Below are 21,973 nucleotides of genomic sequence, written 5' to 3'. Positions count from 1 at the left end.
AACTCTTCTAATGCTGGTCTTAAAAGCAATATAAAAACTCAACTATGAGTTGTTAATATTAATAATGATGATGATGCTTATTTTTATACAGCATCTGTACACTTACTAGGAATCAATGATCCTGGAATATATTAAAGTATTTGTGTCCATTAAGTATCAATACAGAAAAACAGTTCTACAGCCTTTGCTGCTAACATCACATTTCTCATTTGCATGTGAATTATGATCTCATGCTCACCGTTCGTTACAGAAAATAACACAGAGACAGTTTTGACACCAAGGGTGAATCATTCTAACACTATGAAGTGGAGAATGAATAAGTTAATCCTTTTCCATCAATCAAATTTGGTAAGCCCTATTCATCGCTTAATTGTTTAATATACAAGCTTTTCAAGTGTCTGAACAAGCTATAATATAATGTTATAGACTGTCTTGGTTGTCTCTTAGGGCAGACTCAGGTCACCGAGCCCGAGTTTCTACAGCTGCTGCCCACCATGAACCACCATTAGCAGGATTGGCAGCAACAGCAGCAGATAGGTTCTATGCCACTATACAAATACACTTACACTTACAAATACACTTTCTCCAAAAGGTTTCCACAATTTTGGCTACTAGTATAGTTAGTAACTGTGCAGTGTGCCAGCACTCCTTCAACCTGAGAAATTGTGGTTGTTCTATCAGCCAGCGCCCTGTGTTGAGGAAAAGATGAACAAAAGTCTCTTCTCCAGACTTTTCTACTGATCACGGTGCCTTGAGCCCTGTGAGCACCAGCTAGGTTTGACCCAACAGTCCTAGCTAGGTTTGGCCCAACAGTCAGTCTGGATGATTTTTTCTTTCAAAAACCCATCCTAAATTATGTATCCATGACATTTAATAGACATTTTATCACCAAACAGCAATTGATTAATGCACGGAAAATGCTCAATTACAGAGACCATCCTGAGAAATCCTTTGAAGTTTTGTCAAATGTTTGGACTTCATTCAGTGAATGTATTGCTTTCTTTAATCTTGGGCTCACACTTCCTATGGGTGAAAATGACAGAAGAGATAGCTAGCAAAAGTTTCAGTTAGATGCAGCTAAATGCCACTGAAATCAGTAGAACTCAGTGCTGAATTAAATGTTTACAGGGACTACTTTTTGTAGGACTGTTGTGTTACAAATGATAAAATGTAATCTGTTTTCCAGTTGAAACATTTTTATGTCTACTTAATTAGAGTGTAAACTTTGCGCGTGACCACAATATATGAAAATTACAAATGAGATATGAAACTTAACACCAAGCCAGCAATTAATGACCAATTTGTTAGAATCACTAAAGTAGGCAAATCCAGGACTCCAAAAAATGAAATTGATATATCAATAAACTCTGCTTTATCGCCAGTCGCCTCTTAAAACTTTATCTTTGTATAAGCTTAAGGCATCAAACTGCCCTTCCATCCTAATCAAAACTTGATAAATTCCATTTCTGTGACCCAGCAGACAACTTCCTAAAGCATTGTAACATGGGTTGTACCAGAGGTTTTGCAAAGAGCTGGGGAATATACAGGTCCATAGAGTAGGCTCCCCGATTCAGAAGGTGGTTCACACCTTCCACCAAACACAGGTACAAGCGGCCTCTGCAAAAACTACACAAGTGCTTATTCAAGTGTATGTACACTTCTCCATACAGCTCAAGTACTGTCTACACAGTTACAAACTACACACTCATTCAATGCTACATGTGAATAACTGCATGTACACTGGTCAGCTACTTGTGAACACAGGAACAAAAAATGTACACTCGTCGGATGTACCGGTAACATGTGAGCACCCCTTAAATCATCCTGACTTGTGGAGAGCAGTAAAAGTGGGGAGGGGAGATGAGCATGTATACTCGTCCCTGCCCATCATCCCTGCATGCTGTTAACCTGTTTTACAAGGTGTCTTTTGAAGATCAAGAAACCGTAGGTTTTTGTTTTGAAGGAGCAGAATACAAGTTGATACACCAAACAAGCAATAGTGTATCAGCAGAGGGTGAGGAACTTGCTTATAAACATCCTACAGCATTCTTCTCCAGGGAATGGAGAAGACAGAAACAGGGATGCCTTTGAAGCCTGGGGGAACAGAGATGGAGGAGAAACCTCCATCAACAGCCTGTTGAATATTACCCCAAGTCTCTCCATGATGCTGCTGAATTGCAACCTTTCTTCATCTTACTGGCCTATAGGCTAGGAAATCAAGAGAGAAGCACTAGTCTAAGTAAAACTAACACAATAAATGCAGCCTTAGGTGCAATCAGATGACAGTTTATTGTTTTCACAATAAAGTTGATTTTGTGTGTGTGTGTGTGTCATGTGGGTTGGACCCAGCATGATTGGGGAGCTATATTTATTATGTTGAAGAATAATGAACCCATGGAGTGGTGGTTTTAAACAATCAGATTAAAGGCAGAGGCTTGGATTCAGAATTCCCACGAGTGGAATTCTGCTGGAAGAAGAAGAAGGGGGAAGCAAGTTTTACCAATTCCTCTTCCCCACTGCAGCTCCTTCAAAAGCTGTTCTGGAGGATTGGTGACACTTTGGAATGGTGTTGGAGATGCAGGAGAAATAGACAAATATTGTGAGTGTCCTCCAGTTATTGAGCCTTCCCTTGCACAGAAAGGATACTCTGGGTCCAACCCACATGACACACACACACACAATCAACTTTTACAGAAATGACAAGCCCATAACAATACAGGAAACACAAGATAAACTAGGGGACACTCCAGTGGTGGCTAACCCACCACCAACTACAAGCCTTCCTAAACAACCCAGCAACAAAAACAGCAGCTAGCAGGCCACTGACCAGTTTTGAGAAACTCCTAACAACAGAAGGACACGGTAAAGGGGTGGTCTCTACAATATATAAAATACTACTCCAAGACACTACAGACCCCTTTACCACAATTAAAAACCAATGGGAGCAGGAATTAAACCATACCAAATGGTCTAGAATATGGTCTAAACCACCGTTCAAGTCCATCTCAGCCAAAAGACGAGAAGTTACCCTAAAACATATATACAGATGGTACCTAACACCACAGACACTAGCACAGATACACCCAAGAACTTCATCTAAATGCTGGAGAGGCTGCACCACAATAGGCACAAACCTCCACATGTGGTGGCAATGCCCCAAAGTCCAATCCTTCTGGATATCAGTGCTGCAGGAAATTTCCAAAAAAGCAAACAAGTAATAGAAGCAACTCCAGAACACACCCTATTAAATATCTTCCAGGACAACAACACACACGCACACTACAACGAATTCATAAGTCACTTACTCTCATGCAGCTAGAAATATCATAACTAGACACTGGAAGGACCTATCAGGAGTGAACATAGACCACTGATACCAAAACGTACAGGAAATTGCAACACTAGAAAAGCTAACCAACTAACTCAAACTAGCATGGGGGAAAGCTGCAGAGGATGCCTTCACCCCAGTGTGGTTCCCCTTTATTACATACTCAGCACAACAGGACAATGACCTATCCGCCCCAACAGCATACAAATCAATATGGCTAAGCTGACCCAACAACTTAGCCTGCTTGCCTCACACAAATAAGCCACACCACTATCAACTAAACACAACCAACCAAGCTCAGGAACCCCTAACCTCTCGCAATATCAATAAAAATAAATAAATACACAAAGGATATGCCTGTGTGATGCTGACACAACCCTCCCCCCACTACATTAAGAATAGGCAATAGAACGAAAGAACAACATCCCCCTCTCCCCTTTCCCCCAACTGCAAGGTGTCTATGACAAAAATGTCTCTCACCAAACATAATCGAACTGTGAAAAAGACTATGAATTGAAAGTGGAGACAACAGATGTACCATTCTGTTTAGTTTTTTGCTTTGTAACACAAAAAAACCCCAGTTTTTTTAAGGGAGGGAACTTTTGTGTTTCCAAATATTCTGAGAGATTAAAATTCACAAGCATTCCTCTTATATGAAGCCCCAGTGAACGAGCTGCTACTGAATCACAGAATCATAGAACTTGTGGAGTTGGAAGGGCTCCCAAAGGTCATCTAAACCCCCTGCAATGCAGGAATCTCAAGAAGCAGTTTACCAACAAATTTGTTTGTTTGTTGTTTTGAAGTGGTCTTTGTTCCAAGGAAGCCTGAGTTACTAGGCTATTCCTTAGGGGTTGCCAAGGCCTATTTTATGAACTGTGAGCAGCCCATTTCCATCCAAGCTGGTCGTAATAAGAACCCTGTAACATGTTCACTTGTTCCCCTTTCCCCTCCATGTCAGATTTTCCTTTCCTAAAGTTGTAAGCCTAAGGGCAGGGGCTGTTTTTAAAATATTGATTTATAAGCCACTCTGAGAGTTGTTCCGGCTAAAGAGCTTTGAAAAAAGAACAAATGAAATATAATAAAAAAATAAATAATAATAAAAATCCTTCCAGTAGTACCTTAGAGACCTACTAAGTTAGTTATTGGTATGAGCTTTCCTAGAGGATACTTTTCCGACATTATGTTTCCGTACAGCCTTAGACAGGGGTATGTATGTTCTTTTCTCCAAAATGTAATTTCAGGTTCAGCCTTAAAAGCTGTTACAATTTTCAAACATTATGTAGCAACCTTACATATATTTCATTTTTTACTTGCAAGGGAATTGTCTGGATGAATAGTACATGTATCTACTTGCTAATAGACTCATCATCAACAGCAATGCTTTAGGAGCAATTCTGTAGACTTTTCACAAGTGATCCTGAAATTGCTTCTCACATTCCCCATATCTGTAATTTAAAAATAAAACCTGCATTGGCTGGAATGTACATAATGGCTTTTAACTCCATTTGCACTGAACGTTAGTACTGAGATGTGCTTTGTTTCAGCATCACTTAAGAAAGCGTTTGAAGTTGTATATAGTACTGATTTAGAAACAGATATTGGTGTACTTGTGCAAATGTGTGGAAACATGGTGGGAGCTTTCCCACACTCTAAAACATATAATAGGAGAAGCAGCCGTTTGGCTTGTGTACTTACCTGCACAAGGTTTTGCAGCTCTGAATAGACCAACCATATTTTTTCCAGTGTGCTTCTAACAGCTTTCACAAGAGGGAGCTATTCACCTACAGTAGTCAAAACACACTGAGTCAGTTGAATAAATAAAAACCAGTACCTTGTTTTTCACCCTTGTTTTAAATCATTTTATAACTTCATTAGAAGTAAATATTTGAGTAAAAGCAACAAAGAGCTTTATAGCACATTAAACACTAATAAATTTATTATAGCTTAACCTTTTGTTGGCTACAGTCCACTTCATCAGATGCATAAATTATCCTGAAATGCAGGAACATATATACGTTGCTGGTGTGTGGGTAAGCAGAAAGAAAAACAATGTAGAATAAGAATAAACATCTACCTGACATTCAGAAGACATCTGAAGGCAGCCCTGTTCAGGGAAGTTTTTAATATGTGACATTTTAGTGTATCTTTCATCTTTGTTGGAAGCCGCCCAGAGTGGCTGGGGAGGCCCAGCCAGATGGGCGGGGTACAAATAATAAATAATAATAATAATTATTATTATTATTAATAATAATAATTATTATTATTATTATTATTATTATTTAGAAAAGCATGGGTGGTGATCATTATTATCAGTCACTCTTCAGCCGCAATCTTAACCATGTTTACTCAGAAGTAGAACTCTCTCTCTCTGAATGCTCTCACGTAAGTTGGGCTAGGATTGCAGCCTATGTGTGTTAATTGGTTATCAATGCCAGGATGTCTGTGTTAGCAACATTATTTTGTTTTTGTCGGGTGGCGCTGTGGTCTAAACCACTGAGCCTCTTGGGCTTGCCAATCATAAGGTTGGTAATTCGAATCCATGCAGTGGGGTGAACTCCCGTTGCTTTGTTCCAGTCCCTGCCAACCTTGCAGTTCAACAAAAGCATACCAGCACAAGAAGATAAATAGGCACTGCTGCAGCGGGATGGTAAACAGCATTTCCATGCGCTCTGGCACTCATCATGATGTTCCGTGCACCAGAAGCAGTTTAGTCATGCTGGCCGCATGACCCGGAACAGCTGTCTGTAGACAAACACCAGCTCCCTCAACCTGAAAGCAGAGATGAGCACCACATCCCATAGTTGAATTTGACTGGACTTAACAGTCCAGGGGTCCTTTACCTTTTACCTTTGTGAATTACCAGTTACCTACATAACTGTCACTTTCTCTGTACTTTCTGCATTTTATTTCCCTCTCATTTCTGTTTACAGTCCCTCTACTGACCATATACCTGCAACAAAGGTTGTACCGTATGAATCTGACGAAGTAGTCCACAAAAGCTTATGGCACAATAAATTTGTGAAGTGTTTAACATGTCAAAATACACTTTCTTGCAAGACAATTTAAGATGGTTACTTCTCTGAAGAATATTTTAGTGTTTCTTAAATGCAAACAGCAAAGATTTAATTAAATGTCAAGCTGCAAAAGAGATGAGGGCTGCTATCCTACACCCACTTACCTATGTGTAAGCCCAACTGAACTCAGAGGGACCTAATTCTGAGTTGGCAGTTAAAGCCTTATGCTGTAGGAGAGCTTAGCAAATTTGACTTGGGTGAACTATTTCTACACAGCTCTTAAGTAGCAGGAAAGTTGGAGCATAGGGCATTCCTGTACATTTATTCAGAAGAAGGTCCCACTGAATCAGCAGTTGGAAGGGGCCCAGCTGTCTGCACAACTCAAAAGTTCAATGGGGATTCCTTCCAGGCGTAGAAGTGCTGTGAGGCGCCTCCACACTGAGGGGGCAAATGCAGCCTCTCTATTCAGCCCTTAGGACTCTCCCCAGCTGACACTCTTTCTCCTCAGGGCACGCCCTTCACTGGCCCTGTTCTGCAACCACCTCAGGTGCTTTTGCCTGGCTGGAATGTGTCTTTGAACTGTGATAATGCCTCTTGCTTGCTTGAATGGAGGGTGTGTGTGTGTGTGTGTGTGTGTGTGTAGAAATCTTTGAATTGTTACACTGCTGGAATGCAGCCTGCTCTACCCACTTTTCGCCTCTGGCTTTGCCCACCTTTAGCATGTGGGCCCCGCAAAGCTTGCTTGTGGCAGAATGCGGCCCTCAGGCTGAAAAGGGTCCCCCACCCCTGGAGTATAGGGTTGCAGCCTTGGATATGTCTGGAGACATATCTAGGCATTTGGCCTAGAACTATGTCTACAATTGCCAGCATGCAATCAGACAAATAAATGGATTGCTATTACTGGTGACTGAAAACGTTAAACCAGGAAAAAGAGAGAGAGATAGAGAATTAAAGTGATAGCAAAATTAACTGATGGTATTTGTTGTTGCTGCTGCTGCTGAGTTTAAGGTACTGTCTATGGAAGGAGGGCAGTGATTTCCATCCAGGCCTTCCATTCATTTGTTAAAGCAAAGCAAAGGCTTTGTAAATAAATGGTATTCTATCAAGATGCATTATCAATATGCTGAAGCCAAACCAATACATCCAATTCTCATAAAGTCCAATGAAATTTGCAAGTTACAACACACAATGAAATGCTTGTGTAGGCAGGCTTCTGCTTGCTCTGCAAGCCTTTCTTTTCTCCTTGGCTGAAACAGCATGAACAGCTCACATACTGAGCTGCCCATGATGAGCACAACTTCTTTACTACTTGCTTAATACAAATCTGCTATGCAGACTTGCATCTAATTTTTGGGAGTAGAGGAGGCCTACCATCTTTCTGCAACATCACAATCCTATATACGTCTCCTTAAATGTAAGCCCCATTAACTTCAATGGGACTTGCTCCCAGATAAATGCATCTAGGATTGCTACCCAAATTCTCCTTGGTGCAGCGCACGCCGCTTGCCTTTGTACATTGTAGCCTTAAATTATTGAACAAATTGCCAACAGCACGGACCACTTGGACTCTGCTTTGATATCTAGAACTTTAGAATAGTAGGTTTAATAATACCTTGGAGGTGAGTTCAATTCTTTTCTTCCTTTGCCCCAGCTGTGGATTCTTTACAAAGCCTGCATATGGAAAACACCCATGTCAGTATATTTTAGGTATAAATAAGGACACGCTGCCCCAGGGAGCAACCCATTTAGAAGCTAATCATCAAAGCCTACTTGTGGCTGAACTTTCACTTACATCAAGAGCCTTTAAAAGGCTTTCACCTGTCTGCATTTCAAGTGCACTATTAATGAACTAGCAACCTTCTCCAGGTATTTTCTAGCTGCATTTTCAAATCAGCAAAGTCCCTTCCTTCCAACCATAGTGGCTTCTCTTGTTACAGACCGAAAAGATTAGTAACTTGTGAATCTGATTCTCCTGAACAGTTTTTATGCAAACACTAAGCCCAGAAAGGATTGCATTCATATTATTCCCGATGGTAAATGCAAATAAAGCAAATGGCCAGATTAACTAAGGTTTGCTCAGTACCTTTTGAAAGGTGCTAGAATCCTCAGCAACTAGCTGATCTGCCTAATCAGAAGATTCACACAGTACTGGACTGGACCACTTTTGAACAGAGGTGAGGAGCTGCATGGCTGAATGTTCCGCCTGTATCAGTATGTACATGAAGAAATAGCTCTTCCTTTTCGTGCAGCCTTCTCCCTCATGCAGGCTTTGACCATGGGGAAGATTTCAATCATGCACTCGCCACATGCATTCCAAACATATGCAGTGCCAAGAGAGCTGTGCTAAGTGATTCCTCTGGATCTGTATATTGCTATGGAAGAGAGCTGCAGAGCAAGGACTTTTCAGTATGATAGCTGGGAAGAGCATTGTTCATATTTATGTGGCATTTCCAAAATGACTATTAGAAAAATACCCACTGGCCAGTTTATTAATATCTGCACTCAAGGTTGCCACCTCCCTTCCTAACAGAGGTTCCTGCACCTTTAGCAGCTGAATAGCGTTGAGAAGCTCAGCAGGTATAGCCACAAACATAATCAGGAAGCACCTACTGAATTCAGAATAATGTTCGTTGGTACAAACTATGTTTTCCAGTCCAGCAGGTATGCTTTTCCTTGAAACGACTGTTTTCTTTGTGGGGGACCCTGTGCTGTTTTGTGCTCTGATGTGGTATGTAACATTTAAGATACTTGAATCATTTCCTTGATTAAATTATGAGATGGCTTTAAAATATGTGTATGGGTAATGAAAGAATTAAGTCTAGCTGGAAAGAGTTTTTTTCTTATCTGGTTCCTTCTATCATGGGCATTTCACACCTCTGGTTTGTCTTGTATTATTGCATTTCTAGGACAATTTATATATTTTCTGCATTGGGATGGAAACGTTGCCCACCTTCTCAAAGCTTGGCAACCCTCAAGTGGGAAGGAACTACATCATAGCCCCACCCATGTACTTCCTGCATACAAACTTTTCTATAGAAACATGGAAGAAGCTGCAGGTGACCTTTGGCGTTGCTGATGACTTGGCAATTTGTTTTTAAAAATCAAGGTTTATTGAAGTATTTTAAACCAATGTTCCAATGACTGTAAATTCCCCAGGATTCAGATGAGGAAAGAAGAGACTTGGTTATACTAAATAAATGATTTGCATTGTGGTAAATTATTTGCAATATAATGATGAAGTTTTAACATTGAGGCAACAATTTCTACTACAATCACAAAAAAGAGGCATGAAATTTTACAGGCAGAAATAAGTATGTGTGTGGTATGTGCGCGCACACACACACACACACACACACACAGCAATATTCTGGTTGGTTTTTAATATAACAAAGAACAATGTACAATTTCTTTCCATAATTAGTTAAGTTACACTCCAAACTCCCTGCTACCCCATTTGTTTACCTCTAGCTTCTACAATTCCTTACAAACATATTTAATTTAATTTTAAAGTGAAAGGGTTGTTACTTCTGTTTGGGAGTGAGGTAGTTCTTGTATGTCAAGCAGAAATTCAACTGGTAGTGCTTTCCCCAGCATGTAAAGAACACAGGGTAGGCAGACTTCAGGCTTTCAGAGTCCACTTTGTTTTCTACTATAACCTTCAGATCTGCCAGGAGTGAGGTACAAAAGACATATTCTTAAGAGTCAAGAATTCCAAGCCCAATAGTTTGTCTTGACTACCAGAAATGAACAGAGTCCACAGTCCTTCGACACACAAAATCCAGTACTGGCTATCCAAAAATTTATTAATTAAAGTAGTGTGATACACAGCTTATCTACTGTAAATTACCCAGAAATCTATCCTCAAATCCCTTATGCCTAACCCAGAAGTAGACAAAATAAAAGGGAAAACTTCACCCCTTGAATTTCTGTTTAACAGAGTTTTTAAAGGTACAAGAATCCTGTCTGAGAGATAAAACTGTAGCAAGCCTATTCTTAGGTTCCCAAGATATTCAGCAATGGATTTTTAAAAATCCTTTATTTCCTTCTGCCTAAAGACAGCTCATTAGCAGCACGCTGGTAAAATATTTTCTCTCTCTAACCTCTGGCTTGCCTTGGAGTAAACCCCACTGAAGCCAGTGGGAATCGCTTCTGAGTTGAGCAACACAGGATTGTGCTGTTAGCAAGATACATTTTCCTTACCAAATACACTGTTTTCATAAGAAATGTGAAAGGCTTACAGTGTGATTCTAAGAGCATTTGCTTACGTAGTCCATAGTGTGTGTGCAGGACAGAAGCCCTCATAGTTTAAAATATGGATATTCCTAAACAGGGAAATCATAAATATTCCTAAACTGCAGATCTCTTTGGTAGTTTAAGAGTATTAACAACAGAATATACACATCTGCTTGTCTCTGCATTCACTATTGTGTTCTACTTGCATTTGAGGAAGACTATCTCTCTCATTGCATCAACTTACGTGCAAGTGATTTTCAGGTTTCTTCATGTCAATCATACTAGTGGAAAATTCCTCCATTCATTTAAAAAGATAAACAGTTGTAACTTTCAAATTTGGTTAATGTGACATCTATTACTGGCTTGGGCTGTCAGCATTCCAAAAAAGGGATATCACCCTGATCTCCAGCCTATCAGGATGCACTAGGCTGAGCCCTGGAAGGGAAACCTAAACATTACAGGTGTATAAGTACCAGAGCTAGCCAGCACAGATGATGCACCTGTCTCAGGGAAAGGAGTAACACAGGTGTGTTGAAACTTGGTCAACTGCCAGAGCTAGATTATGAGCTCATTTGATCCACAGATACACTCACCACACCGCTGCAGCCCGCAATTTCCTAACATTGGGCAGGAACCTCCTGAAATGAACATCTACTATGAAAATTTCTTTCATCCACAGAATATTCCTAGTCCACAGAGGCCTACAAACTTTGAAACAGGGGACTACAATGCTACACCCAACCCTTACTTGTGGTTAAATGGACCTTCCATTAACAGTCCACCTTACCTACCGGGAACCAATGGCAGCCCATACATCCCACCAGCCTATGGGATGCAAAGGCAGCTCTTGCCTAACATGCACGGCTTGGCAGGGAATGAAATGGGCTGGCTCCCAATGCCTTCTCAAGAAGAGCTGATGAAGCTGGTCAGACCACCTTATTCCTATTCTGCGCTCATTGCCATGGCCATCCACGGAGCCCCGGACAAGAGACTGACCCTCAGTCAAATCTACCAGTATGTCGCTGACAACTTCCCCTTCTACAACAAAAGCAAAGCTGGTTGGCAGAATTCCATACGGCACAACTTGTCTCTCAATGACTGCTTCAAGAAGGTGCCCCGGGATGAAGATGACCCAGGTAAGAAGACTTTTTAATAATAATTTCACCCCTCAGGCTGCCTTAAGAGGACAATCGCCCATAAGTTCCCCAAGGTATCTAGTAGGCTAAATGTGATTCTGATCCAGTTTCCAGTGAAGCAAAGGCAGAGTCCTATGAAAGCTTGAATGGTAGCTAGGCTATTTGTCCTCTCCTTCACCAGACTTGATAATCCTAAATTACTCCCTAATACCTGTTTGCTTGGTTACCACCAGGGAAATAAAATTATTGGGGTGCCAGGGTGTGGGAGAAAAATTGTTTGCTTTTTGAATCTGGTGATGTGTCTAAAATATTTTTTTGTAAGATTCTACAATCCCTATTTTCTATAGGCTCCCTCCCTTCCAAATTGCCATTCATAGCAGCAATTGAATACCCTTAGTAAGTTTGTCAACTTCTTCATTAACCCTTGATCCTATGACTTTAATAGTAGGTTGATTCAAAGACATTGGCAAGTGATAATCTTTTCCATGCTGTGAAATTCTTTCCTTGTTGATTAAAGATCACACAAGCAACCAGGGCTGTTTTTTTGGGTGGGGGTGTCTGGTCCATAGGTGGCCTAGAATTCATTAGTTCCTTTGTCTTGATTATAAAAACACTTGAGCTGTTTTTTTAAGGAACTCACTTTCAGGGCTGATTTCTTGTTGGGTGTTACTGGGGGACACAATCACCCTGCCTGCTTGCTGTCTTGCCTGAGGGCAAATAGTGCCTTGTCTCAGTAAAATCTGCTGATGTTAATGAAGGGTTTGTAAAGTGTTTTTTGGCGGTGGGGGCGGGGAGTGGAGTGGGCTATTAGGACTGAAATACCAAGTTGCATTGAAGTAAAAGTTCAGCTTCAGTTTACCTAAAGCCTGTACAGGGGCTGGCTATAAGGATCTGGGCAGATTTGAATACAAGCAGAGAGTCTCTGTCTGTCTTAAAGGGTGTTTCCCAATGTGTTGCTTTTTCTGAAACCAAGCCAGAATAAGCCCTGAGAACCATCTCTTTGTTGGCTGTGATTTATATTTACATTCTGCTGCTCTTGTTCTAACAGGGAAGGGCAATTACTGGACTCTGGATCCGAACTGTGAGAAGATGTTTGACAATGGAAACTTTCGGCGGAAGAGGAAGAAGAAGTCTGACTGCAGCGCCAGCACAGCGTCTCTTGCTTCTGACAAATCGGAGGACAGCGCCTTAACTGGCAGCCCCAAGGCGGCAGCAGAGCACCAAGACCTGCTGGAGAACTCATCTTCTGGAGCAGAGAGCTCCCCTGAAAAGAGATCTCCACCACCATCTTCCACCACTCCCTGCCTCAACAACTTCCTGTCCAGCATGACAGCTTATGTGAATGGGTCCAATTCAGTCAGCCGCTCAGTGGCCCTAGGACTTGGCACCGATGCTGGTGACAAAATGGGACAGAACGTGGTAGGCTTCAACTCATACACCCCTCTTGCCAACATCTCCAGCCATGGCAGTGGAGAGCCATGGTCCAATTCCATGTCCTCTGGTCATCTTGGCTATGGCAGCTCAGTTCTCAACCAGTTCAACAGCAGCTTTTACAACAGCCTCGCTGCAAATAATACTCTATATTCCAGAGAGGGAACTGAGGTGTAAACAGAGGGAGGTCTTGTGAAAAGAGGGGAAAGTGTAAGGATACAGGGAGAGAAAATATTGTCAGGAAAGGTGCTTCACGTTAGCCCCCTCACTTCTTTCAATTTATGTTAAGATACACCAGAACGGTATCTCTGTCATGGCCAATGTTTTCAGGTAGTGGTATTCATAGGCCACAGAGGCTTCAAGCTGCACTGTACAGCCATGACTAACAGCAGACTTCCGCTTGTCTTAGGATCTGTACAGGACAGCATATCATTTTTAACTCCATAGTAATCACTGCTTCAATACTTTCTGCCATTAAAACAGAATGGAATCATCACTTTACACTACCAAGACTACCTTGGAAAAGCGACTCTTCTATTGCTTGCTCACCATACAAAGTGACTAAAGCTTCATGAAATGGTCTTGATTCTGCTTTCTTGCTTAACTGAAAACAAGGCATGATTTGGTCATTGGCAAGTACTTTTAAATCTCATTGATTTTCAATTGGAGAGTTGATGCTTCTCCTCAGCTGAAACCAATGAGATTTAAAAGTACTTAACATTGACCGGATCATGTCCATGAGATCTGCTACTTTCTTCAGAATATGCACATGCATTCTGATGGTTCTGTGAAACATGATATAACAACACTTAACGGGGCGGGGGAGTGTAACAAAGGGTAGGAAGTACTAGAACTTCTGTTCCTTCTTAATAAAATCCATATTTAAAAGCCTTGCCTTTAATCTTTTATGTTTACAGATGTGAGGGTAAAAAGATTTCGAAACAGAAATTGATAGTTTGGGTCTGTTTCAAAACCCATTATTACTACTGGTATTTAAAAATAAATAAATCTAAAACTCAGTTTGCAGTCATGCTAGTCCAGGTAGCCAACCTGACATAGAAGTTGTCACTGATAATTTTGTTAGCATGGTGTTTGGGTGGAAAGGTAAAATTTCTATGTACTCGCCAAGTTTCAACACTGCTATTTTATGAGAACCTAAGAATTTTTCATGTTGGTTGCTAGTGCATTTTCCAAGGGGTGAAAAGAAGCCTTTTTATTTTACAGTTCTTAAACAATCTCTGTCCACGGTATTAACACAAATGGGACATTCTTTTTTTTTTCTTTTTTTTAACCTGAAGGTTAATTTATGTACACCTTTCTTATACAATACTGTAAAACATAAACTTGGGGCAGTTTTGCAGTGCAATCCTATACATGTCTATTCAGACGTAAGTCACATTAAGTTCAATGGACTTTACTCCGAGATAAGGGGGTAAAGGATTGCAGCCCTAACAAATGCTCTCTGGCAAGGTTGCCAAGGGGACTTTTATGTATTATGATGACAAAGAAAACACTGTCGCTTGATATTTTTATTCTGCATATTTTGGTTACAGTTTCATTAAGGGCACATGCAGGGAAGTATTTTTTAATAAAATATTTGTTTGTAAAAACTGTGTGCGTATTGTACTTGAAGTTGACAGTAAGTGCCAAAACAAATAAGATGAAAATGGATTATTGTGATGTTCTTCTGACAACAGCTCAAGATCTGGAGATTTAACTTGTACTTAACTTGCAGGCTGGTGGGGAACTAGCAAAACAAATTCTCATTCAAAGGGGAAAACAGGGCAACATTTGCTAGCCGGCTCTTTAATATCAGTGAGCTACATGCCCTGATCACAAAATAACACCTACAAAGCAGGACACAAATGTCAAATGGGTCAGCTATAGTTATCGCATACCACTTCCCAAACTTAAAGGCCAGTATTAAGTTGCATACAAAAGAGTGGCACAAATTGCCTAACTAGTGAAAGAGGGAAATACGTAACAATGATCCAGCTAAATTAAATTAGTCCTGATTACAATGGAACAGAGCCAACCGCATGGCCTTCCACTGGAGTAAGATTTGGCTGCACCATGCTCAAAATCTGTCTCTGGGCGAAGGATGTTGTCATGTCTGTTTATGAGTAAATATGTGTTTTATGCAATATAGTAGTAGTAGTAGTAGTAGTAGTAATAATAATAATAATAATAATAATAATAATAATAATAATAATATATTATTTATACCCCACCCATCTGGCTGGGTTTCCCCAGCCATTCTGGGCAGCTTCCAACAAAATATTAAAATACAGTAGTCCCTCAAACATTAAAAGCTTCCCTAAACAGGGCTGCCTTCAGATGTCTTCTCCCAGACATCTGGGAGCGCTTTGCACAAGCGGAACCTCCACTTTGTGCACAAGCAGAAGCCATTCTGCTTGCTGACTTATTTAGCTGAGTACTGCCTGTCTGGTGGAATACTGACTTAACTTGCTGCAGACATAAAGACTCCCTCCCAGCCACAGAAAGCTTTTTGATCCAGCAGAGGGATCCCACTGAAGGAGAAAGGAGAGGCTAACAAGACTGTTGGCAATCTCCTTCCCCCTGCAGCCCCCAGCACAAGCTCCCACCCCTGGTCCAGAAGGTCCCCCAGCCCTCTGGAACAATGGCAGAGTGTTGCTTGAGGCTACAGAGGGAAGGGGAATCATCAAAAGACAGCCTCCACTCCCTCAGCCACTGGGAGCAAAGTCTGAATCCCGTCCATTATGTAAATGAGTTGGTCTACTGTAAGTTGCCTTGAACACTGTGAGAAGCTGGGGGTTTATTACAGTCCTGCCTGAGAGCGCTTGGGTGGGTGGGGAACAATAACTTTAGTCAACTATTTACATAAAGTGTAAAGTGTGAACGTGCATTAATCCACATGTCTGAAAAATGAAAGCATGCAGAAAGGAAACGTGAATGTTTTATGCAACAGAAGCAGTAAAACAAAATCCCTGCCGTACTGCTTAAGACTAAATGCTTTTCCCACTTAAAATCTCCTCCTAAGATTTTCCATCTGCCAAAGCAAAGCACTTACGTGACTCCTGTGTTTGGGTATGGAGTGATCTGGGGACAAAATGGCTATCCTGCATCACTTTACCCCCATGTCCCTGGTACACTGATATCCTGCTGAGTGTTGGCTCCAATGGTCCCTCTTAAGGCTGAATATGCAACCTACATTTAAAGCACATTCTCCCCCCTCAAGGAATCCTGGGAACTGCAATTTGTTAAGGAGGCTGGCAATTGTAGCTCTGGGGAGGCAGGGAGATATGCTTTTAATGTAGGGTGTGTACATGAAATGGTAGCTGAGAACTCTCTCATGTTGCCTCAGATTTTCCTGCGTGCTTTGTGGAAATTAAGATTGGCAGCAAGCCTTTGCTGGTTTGGGGGGGGGTCTGGTGGATGACTGACCCTGCCATGTGCTGGAGCTGGCCTTGATCATGCTCATGCACATGCTCAGCTCAGAGCCTAGTGGGAAAGCCACCAGTGGTCCAGGCCTACCAAAGCCAGGGCAGGGAGCGGTGAAATGGGTCCATGGTCTTCTGCAGTAGTTTGCTTTCTCTGCCAATCTGCTTGTGCAAGGATGTGAGTGGTGAGGTGGAGCATAAAAAAGAGAACAACCTAGAAGTGCTCTGGAGAGCTCACCAACCTGCAGTGCCCTTTTCCTGCTGCCCTTCTAGGCAATGTGAAAAGTATTGCCATGCATCCTACCATGAGGGGCACGGTAAATAATGTGTGCCCGAATGGTCCATGAAATCAACCATCACTACTGCTCTAAACAACAGGAAGAACTTTCTGACAGAAAGAGCTGTTCGGCAGTGGAATGGTCTCCCTCAAGAGGCTGTGGGCTCCCCTTCATTGGAGGATTTTAAGCAGAGGTTGGATAGCCATCTGTCATGGGTGCTTTAGTTAAGATTCCTGCATTGCAGGGGGTTGGACTAGATGACCCTCTGGGTCCCTTCCAACTCTACAATTCTATGACTCTGGAAAGGAGAGGAATATGGTGGCATCAGTTCTGCTGCCCTCAGGGGCAGCTTCTGGCAATGAATCACAGAAGCACCTCTGAGAAAGATGACCTAGGTAATAGTTCATACTGCCTCAGTCAAGTATTCCTGAACATTTTTTTACATACCGTCATAATAACATGCTCAAATTGTGCATGAGTGAGTTTTAATATATGTATTCACAGATCGTTAAAGGGTAACCCAAGGTGGGTAGGGTGAAGATGCATGGTAGCTAATGGAATAAGGTATAAATCTCTAGATTTACTTTCTACATAGCACTTCTAATTTACCTTTTTAAAACAAGTTCTGCTCGGCCTTAGAATTGTACAGCTGGGAGGGATCCTGATGGTCATCTAGTCCAACCCCCTGCAATGTAGGAATCCAGCCCATTGTCACCCTTAGGTGGGCTCAAACCACCAACGTTCTGGTTAATAGCCAGATGCACTGACTCATCAAGCCACCTTATGAACTAAGACACGGTTATTTCCACTCTACTCTCCACTCACAAACATGCCAGTCCTTCATGCAGTGTGGCCAAAGATTCAGGGTGCACTTTGACACAGGGAATATTGTGTTAGTTTCCCTGATTAGAATATTAGTGCTTCTCTCCTGTTTGCTGTTTGTTTCCCACTGCAGTACCTGTGACATTATGGAACTGTGGCTATTTGATTGCTATACCAGCAAGTTGTGCTAAATTTCATTCACACCAGTGGGTATGGTGTGATACAACAAATGTTGTTGGATGATGTTGCTTCTTGCCCACCCTTTCTGCACACGTGTGTTTCCTTCTGAAAGCAGTAGAAAAGAACTGTACATGGCCGCAAATTTTGTCATTTTACTGCCACGATTTTCTGGGTTAAGGGAATCAAATAACATGGAAGTGAGCCCTTAGAGAGAACTGGCTTTTACGTCATGTGAAGCCTGAAATATAATGCGGAAATTAACATTTAGGGAAACATCAGGGAAATGGAATAAACTGCTGTGTGAATGCAGCCTCAGATAGTGCTTAGTCAACACATTCTTACTTAGAGGGTTATAAAGCATATGCAGAACTACTTCGTTACTGACCAAAGACCAGTGCTAATCCCTAGTTTTTGTTTGACTTGTACATAATGACCTTCCAGCTTCAACTAATCCAACACACACAGGTGTTGGGTACTGGCAGGTGTTGAGCAGTCAAGGTCTATGTACCCTTTCACCTCTCTTTTTTAGTCTGAGGAGGAGGAAGTCTCTAAGGGAGTAGGAAAGATGCTACAACAGCAGCAAGAATACTCATTGCAAAGTATTGGAAGACACAAGATTTACCCACCCGGGAAGAATGGCAGATGAAGTTGATGGACTACATGGAACTGGTGGAAATGACTGGCAGAATCCGAGACCAGGGAGAAGAGTCGGTGGAAGAAGATTGGAAAAAATTTAAAGACTATTTACAGAAACATTGTAAAATTAATGAATGTTAGAAGGATGTTGGAATGAAGCTATATGGCTTTAGTAGGAATGTTATAAAGAATTAAGTAAGAATAGATTGTTTAATGGGCCAAAGGGGAAAAAATAAGGTTAGATTGGGTTAAGATAAATTATAGGACAAAAAATGAGAAAGATGGAAAGGATTTGCTGAAATAGCTAACTGAACTGGAATACAAAAAAGGGAGGTGTGAGGAGGTTGTTGAAACAAGTAAATGAAAGACAAGACATGGAAATATTAGATGTGTTTTTAATTGTTTCTGTTCTTGCTTTTGTTTTGTTTTGTTAAGATAAGTAGTGTTTTTGTTTTTCTTCTATTGTATTGTATTGTTTTGCTTTGTTTAACTCCTTTTCTTCTTTTTGTAATCTTTAAACTCTTAATAAATATTACTTTAAAAAAAAAAAGGAAAGATCACCAGGAAGCATTATGTCAAGGAAGGTTGTCAGGCGAAGAAATCTTTTCCACTTGAATCTGTGCACAAACTAATTGGCACACTATCCTCCTCCCTGCAAGAACCTGTCACGTCAAGCAAATGTACAGAAGGTACATGTTCAAATGAGCTCTCATGGAATATTCAGAACAAGTGATTTCCATGCCAACAGTTTAAGACTTGGACAGCTTTCATTTGGGTTTGGTGTATTGTTTTGAAATGCTCAGGTTGATATACAACACCTGAAGACTTAAATCAGGGCTGTGGATCTCCCTGTTGGACTCTCAAGTCCCATCATCTCACTGGCCATGCTAGCTGCGGCTGATGGGAGCTGGAGTCCAGCAACAACTGAAGGGCCACAGGTTGCCCGTCCCAGGTGTGTGCTATTACAGCTCATGTCTGCACTTCTTGGTAGCCTGCTAATATGCTTCTAAACAAATCTGGAACTTTTTCATTTTAAGCATAATTATTATGGCATAGGCTGTATATTGCTAGCTCTCAAGCTTGTGTTTCTTTTAAAATTATGATTGTTCCAAAGGATTTACTAGAATACATGATCATTTATCTGCTGAGAATATTGGGACCCGTAAGGGCTCCAGTGCTCTCTCCTGTTCACAGAGGCAAACATGAAACATTTAATAACCTTGATCTTGGTCTGGAAGCTGCAACTGGTGCAAGATGCTTGACTGCTCATTGGGGTAACTATTTACCCAACTGTTTAAAGAATGGCACTGACTGCCTGTTAGCTCAAGGGGCTAGTTTTGGTATATAAAGCCCTATACAGCTTGGGACTAGGATACCCCAAATATCACCACACTCCTTATATTCCCAATCAAATCACTATGCTCTGTAGTTGAGGACCCCCTGCAGGTACCATCTTATCAGGAGGTCCATTCCTCACAAACTATGGAACTTGCTGCTACAAGATGTGGTGATAAGCCACTTGCTTAGATGGTCTGCAAGGGGATTAGACAAATACATGGAGGATAGATCAATCATTGGACATTAGGCATGGTGGCTAAATAGTTCAGATGCAGCCCTTAGGCTCTCATTGCAGCCTTTCTTGAGGTACCTGGTTAGTTGCTGTGGGAAAACAGGATGCTGCCCCAGATGGAACTTTGGTCTGAACCAGCAGGGCTCTTCTTATGTACTTGAGGGACATATATCCTTTGGAACTGCCTGTTTCTTAGTTTCAGTGGATAAATATTTCTGCTGTATTGATGCAGAAGCCCTATACTTAACAATGAATCCCAGACCCAGTGGGAAGCAACACAGTGTCTGCCTGTTTCTCTTCAAAGCATTTGAGAGAGACTTCTCCCTAACAGAATGTCATGCATTGGGATAGTCACAAATAAGACAGCAATGGGATTAAGCCTCCTCCTGAGGTACTGCAGGGTAATTTGGATGCACAGTATCTTACATACCAACAAGGGTGTTTGATGCCTTTCTTTGAACTTAAAACAGCTTATCATTTGCTGCCACATTCCAAGCTCTCAATATGCAAAATGCCATGCAAATTCAGGGCAAATTCACTCCATTTGCCTCTAACAGGAAGGAAAGCGAACAAACACTGGCTTGTTTTCTATCTATGCTGTAAGGCTTATGGTAGGAATGTTAGGAATGTTAAAGGAGTACCACATGTTCTCCATCATGTTGCGGCCTGCTCAGTGTTGTGCTGCTCAAAAGTTGGCCAATTCCCTAGTTTTATCATGGACAAAGTTTGGTTGTTGCTGCGCTTCCAAAATGACTATCGTCTTTGTCAACGATCATAGGAAAATCCTATAAATAGGAAATTGCTATGTCATATGATCTGATGTATAATTTCAACAGCATTTTGCATATTGGATGAAATGCAGCCTCACAGATTTCTGTACCGTAGTTTCCACAAACCATAGAACGACAGTTTCTCTGCTGAATTCTCCCTACTTAAACACCCATAAGCAATCAATTACCGTATTTTTTGCTCTATAAGACTCACTTTTCCCCTCCTAAAAAGTAAGGGGAAATGTGTGTGTGTCTTATGGAGTGAATGCAGGCTGCGCAGCTATCCCAGGAGCCAGACAGCAAGAGGGATTGCTGCTTTCACTGCACAGTGATCCCTCTTGCTGTTCCGGCTTCTGAGATTCAGAATATTTTTTTTCTTGTTTTCCTCCTCCAAAAACTAGGTGCGTCTTGTGGTCTGGTGCGTCTTATAGAGCGAAAAATACGGTAGCTACTCAAAAGGCTCAGTGCTAGTTCACTGGGTAAACGGTCTCAGTTTTAGAACTAGGATCTGCTTCTTCACTGTGCAGTAGCAACCTTGCAAGCTCATTAGCACTTTTTTTGTGGATGCGAGAGGATTGTGTGTGTGGCTAGTGGTGATTGCTCTAATTAGATTATTATGTAGTCTTTTGCTGCCAGGAATTTGTAACGAGCTTATTTAACTTTTTTTGATGCTTTATGTTTAACCTAGAATTGTTTATTATAGTATAATTATATTGTACTGTGCTTTCCAGAAATACCACATGCATTAAGTAGGATGTGGTGGGGAGAGAAGTGAGGCAGCAGGAGAGAGTAAGATTTGATTAAAATCCTGACAGAAGTCAAAGCTGGGAGATCCCTGTTCTCTGCCTTCCCACTGGTGAAATTTATTCTCCTTAAGTAAGATAGATTGCATAACAGGCCTGTGCATGATCAGCCGTCATTGATAGGACTTCAGTAATATATTCTAATAAAATCCACCAGCACGCAGTTTTTAAACCCACTTCATTTCATAGGTCAGACTAGGTCTAAAGCAGAGAATATCTATGCGTTTCTCTGCAGAATCTCCACAGTTTACAGGGCCTCATTCTATCACAAACATCACCACAGTATTTGAGAGACAGGGTGGCGGGAGGCTTTAGCTCAGTGCTATAGCTAGTGCTTTTAACACAAAGTT

General features: G+C 41.4%; 1 protein-coding gene and 1 long non-coding RNA gene across 9 annotated transcripts in view; one reads left to right on the top strand and one right to left on the bottom strand.

Annotated features, from left to right (window-relative positions):
* The window catches only part of LOC310755152, a 44,297-nt gene that overhangs the window by 18,051 nt on the left and 4,273 nt on the right, over window positions 1-21,973 (bottom strand). For all 8 annotated transcript variants that reach the window (XR_014544169.1, XR_014544170.1, XR_014544171.1 and 5 more), the window contains 2 exons: window positions 7,955-8,013; window positions 5,024-5,109 (listed from right to left, as the gene is read on the bottom strand). This is a non-coding gene — a long non-coding RNA (uncharacterized lncRNA). The remainder of the gene's footprint in view (window positions 1-5,023; window positions 5,110-7,954; window positions 8,014-21,973) is intronic.
* Window positions 11,083-14,721, top strand: FOXI1 (forkhead box I1). The gene is made up of 2 exons (XM_083599901.1): window positions 11,083-11,711; window positions 12,760-14,721. The coding sequence occupies exons 1-2, from the start codon at window positions 11,138-11,140 to the stop codon at window positions 13,317-13,319; spliced, it is 1,134 nt and encodes a 377-aa protein (XP_083456027.1). The 5' UTR covers window positions 11,083-11,137; the 3' UTR covers window positions 13,320-14,721.

The sequence above is a fragment of the Podarcis filfolensis genome (assembly GCF_964270895.1).
Source record: "Podarcis filfolensis genome assembly, chromosome: 2".
Lineage (NCBI taxonomy): Eukaryota > Metazoa > Chordata > Lepidosauria > Squamata > Lacertidae > Podarcis > Podarcis filfolensis.
Note: the sequence above shows the minus strand (reverse complement) of the source record. Positions and strands in the feature narration are given on the sequence as shown.

Coding starts and splice junctions, on each gene's coding strand:
- FOXI1 (XM_083599901.1), top strand. CDS start 11,138: ATGAGCTCATTTGATCCACAGATACACTCACCACACCGCTGCAGCCCG. Junction 11,712..12,759: donor CCGGGATGAAGATGACCCAG/GTAAGAAGACTT, acceptor TTGTTCTAACAG/GGAAGGGCAATTACTGGACT.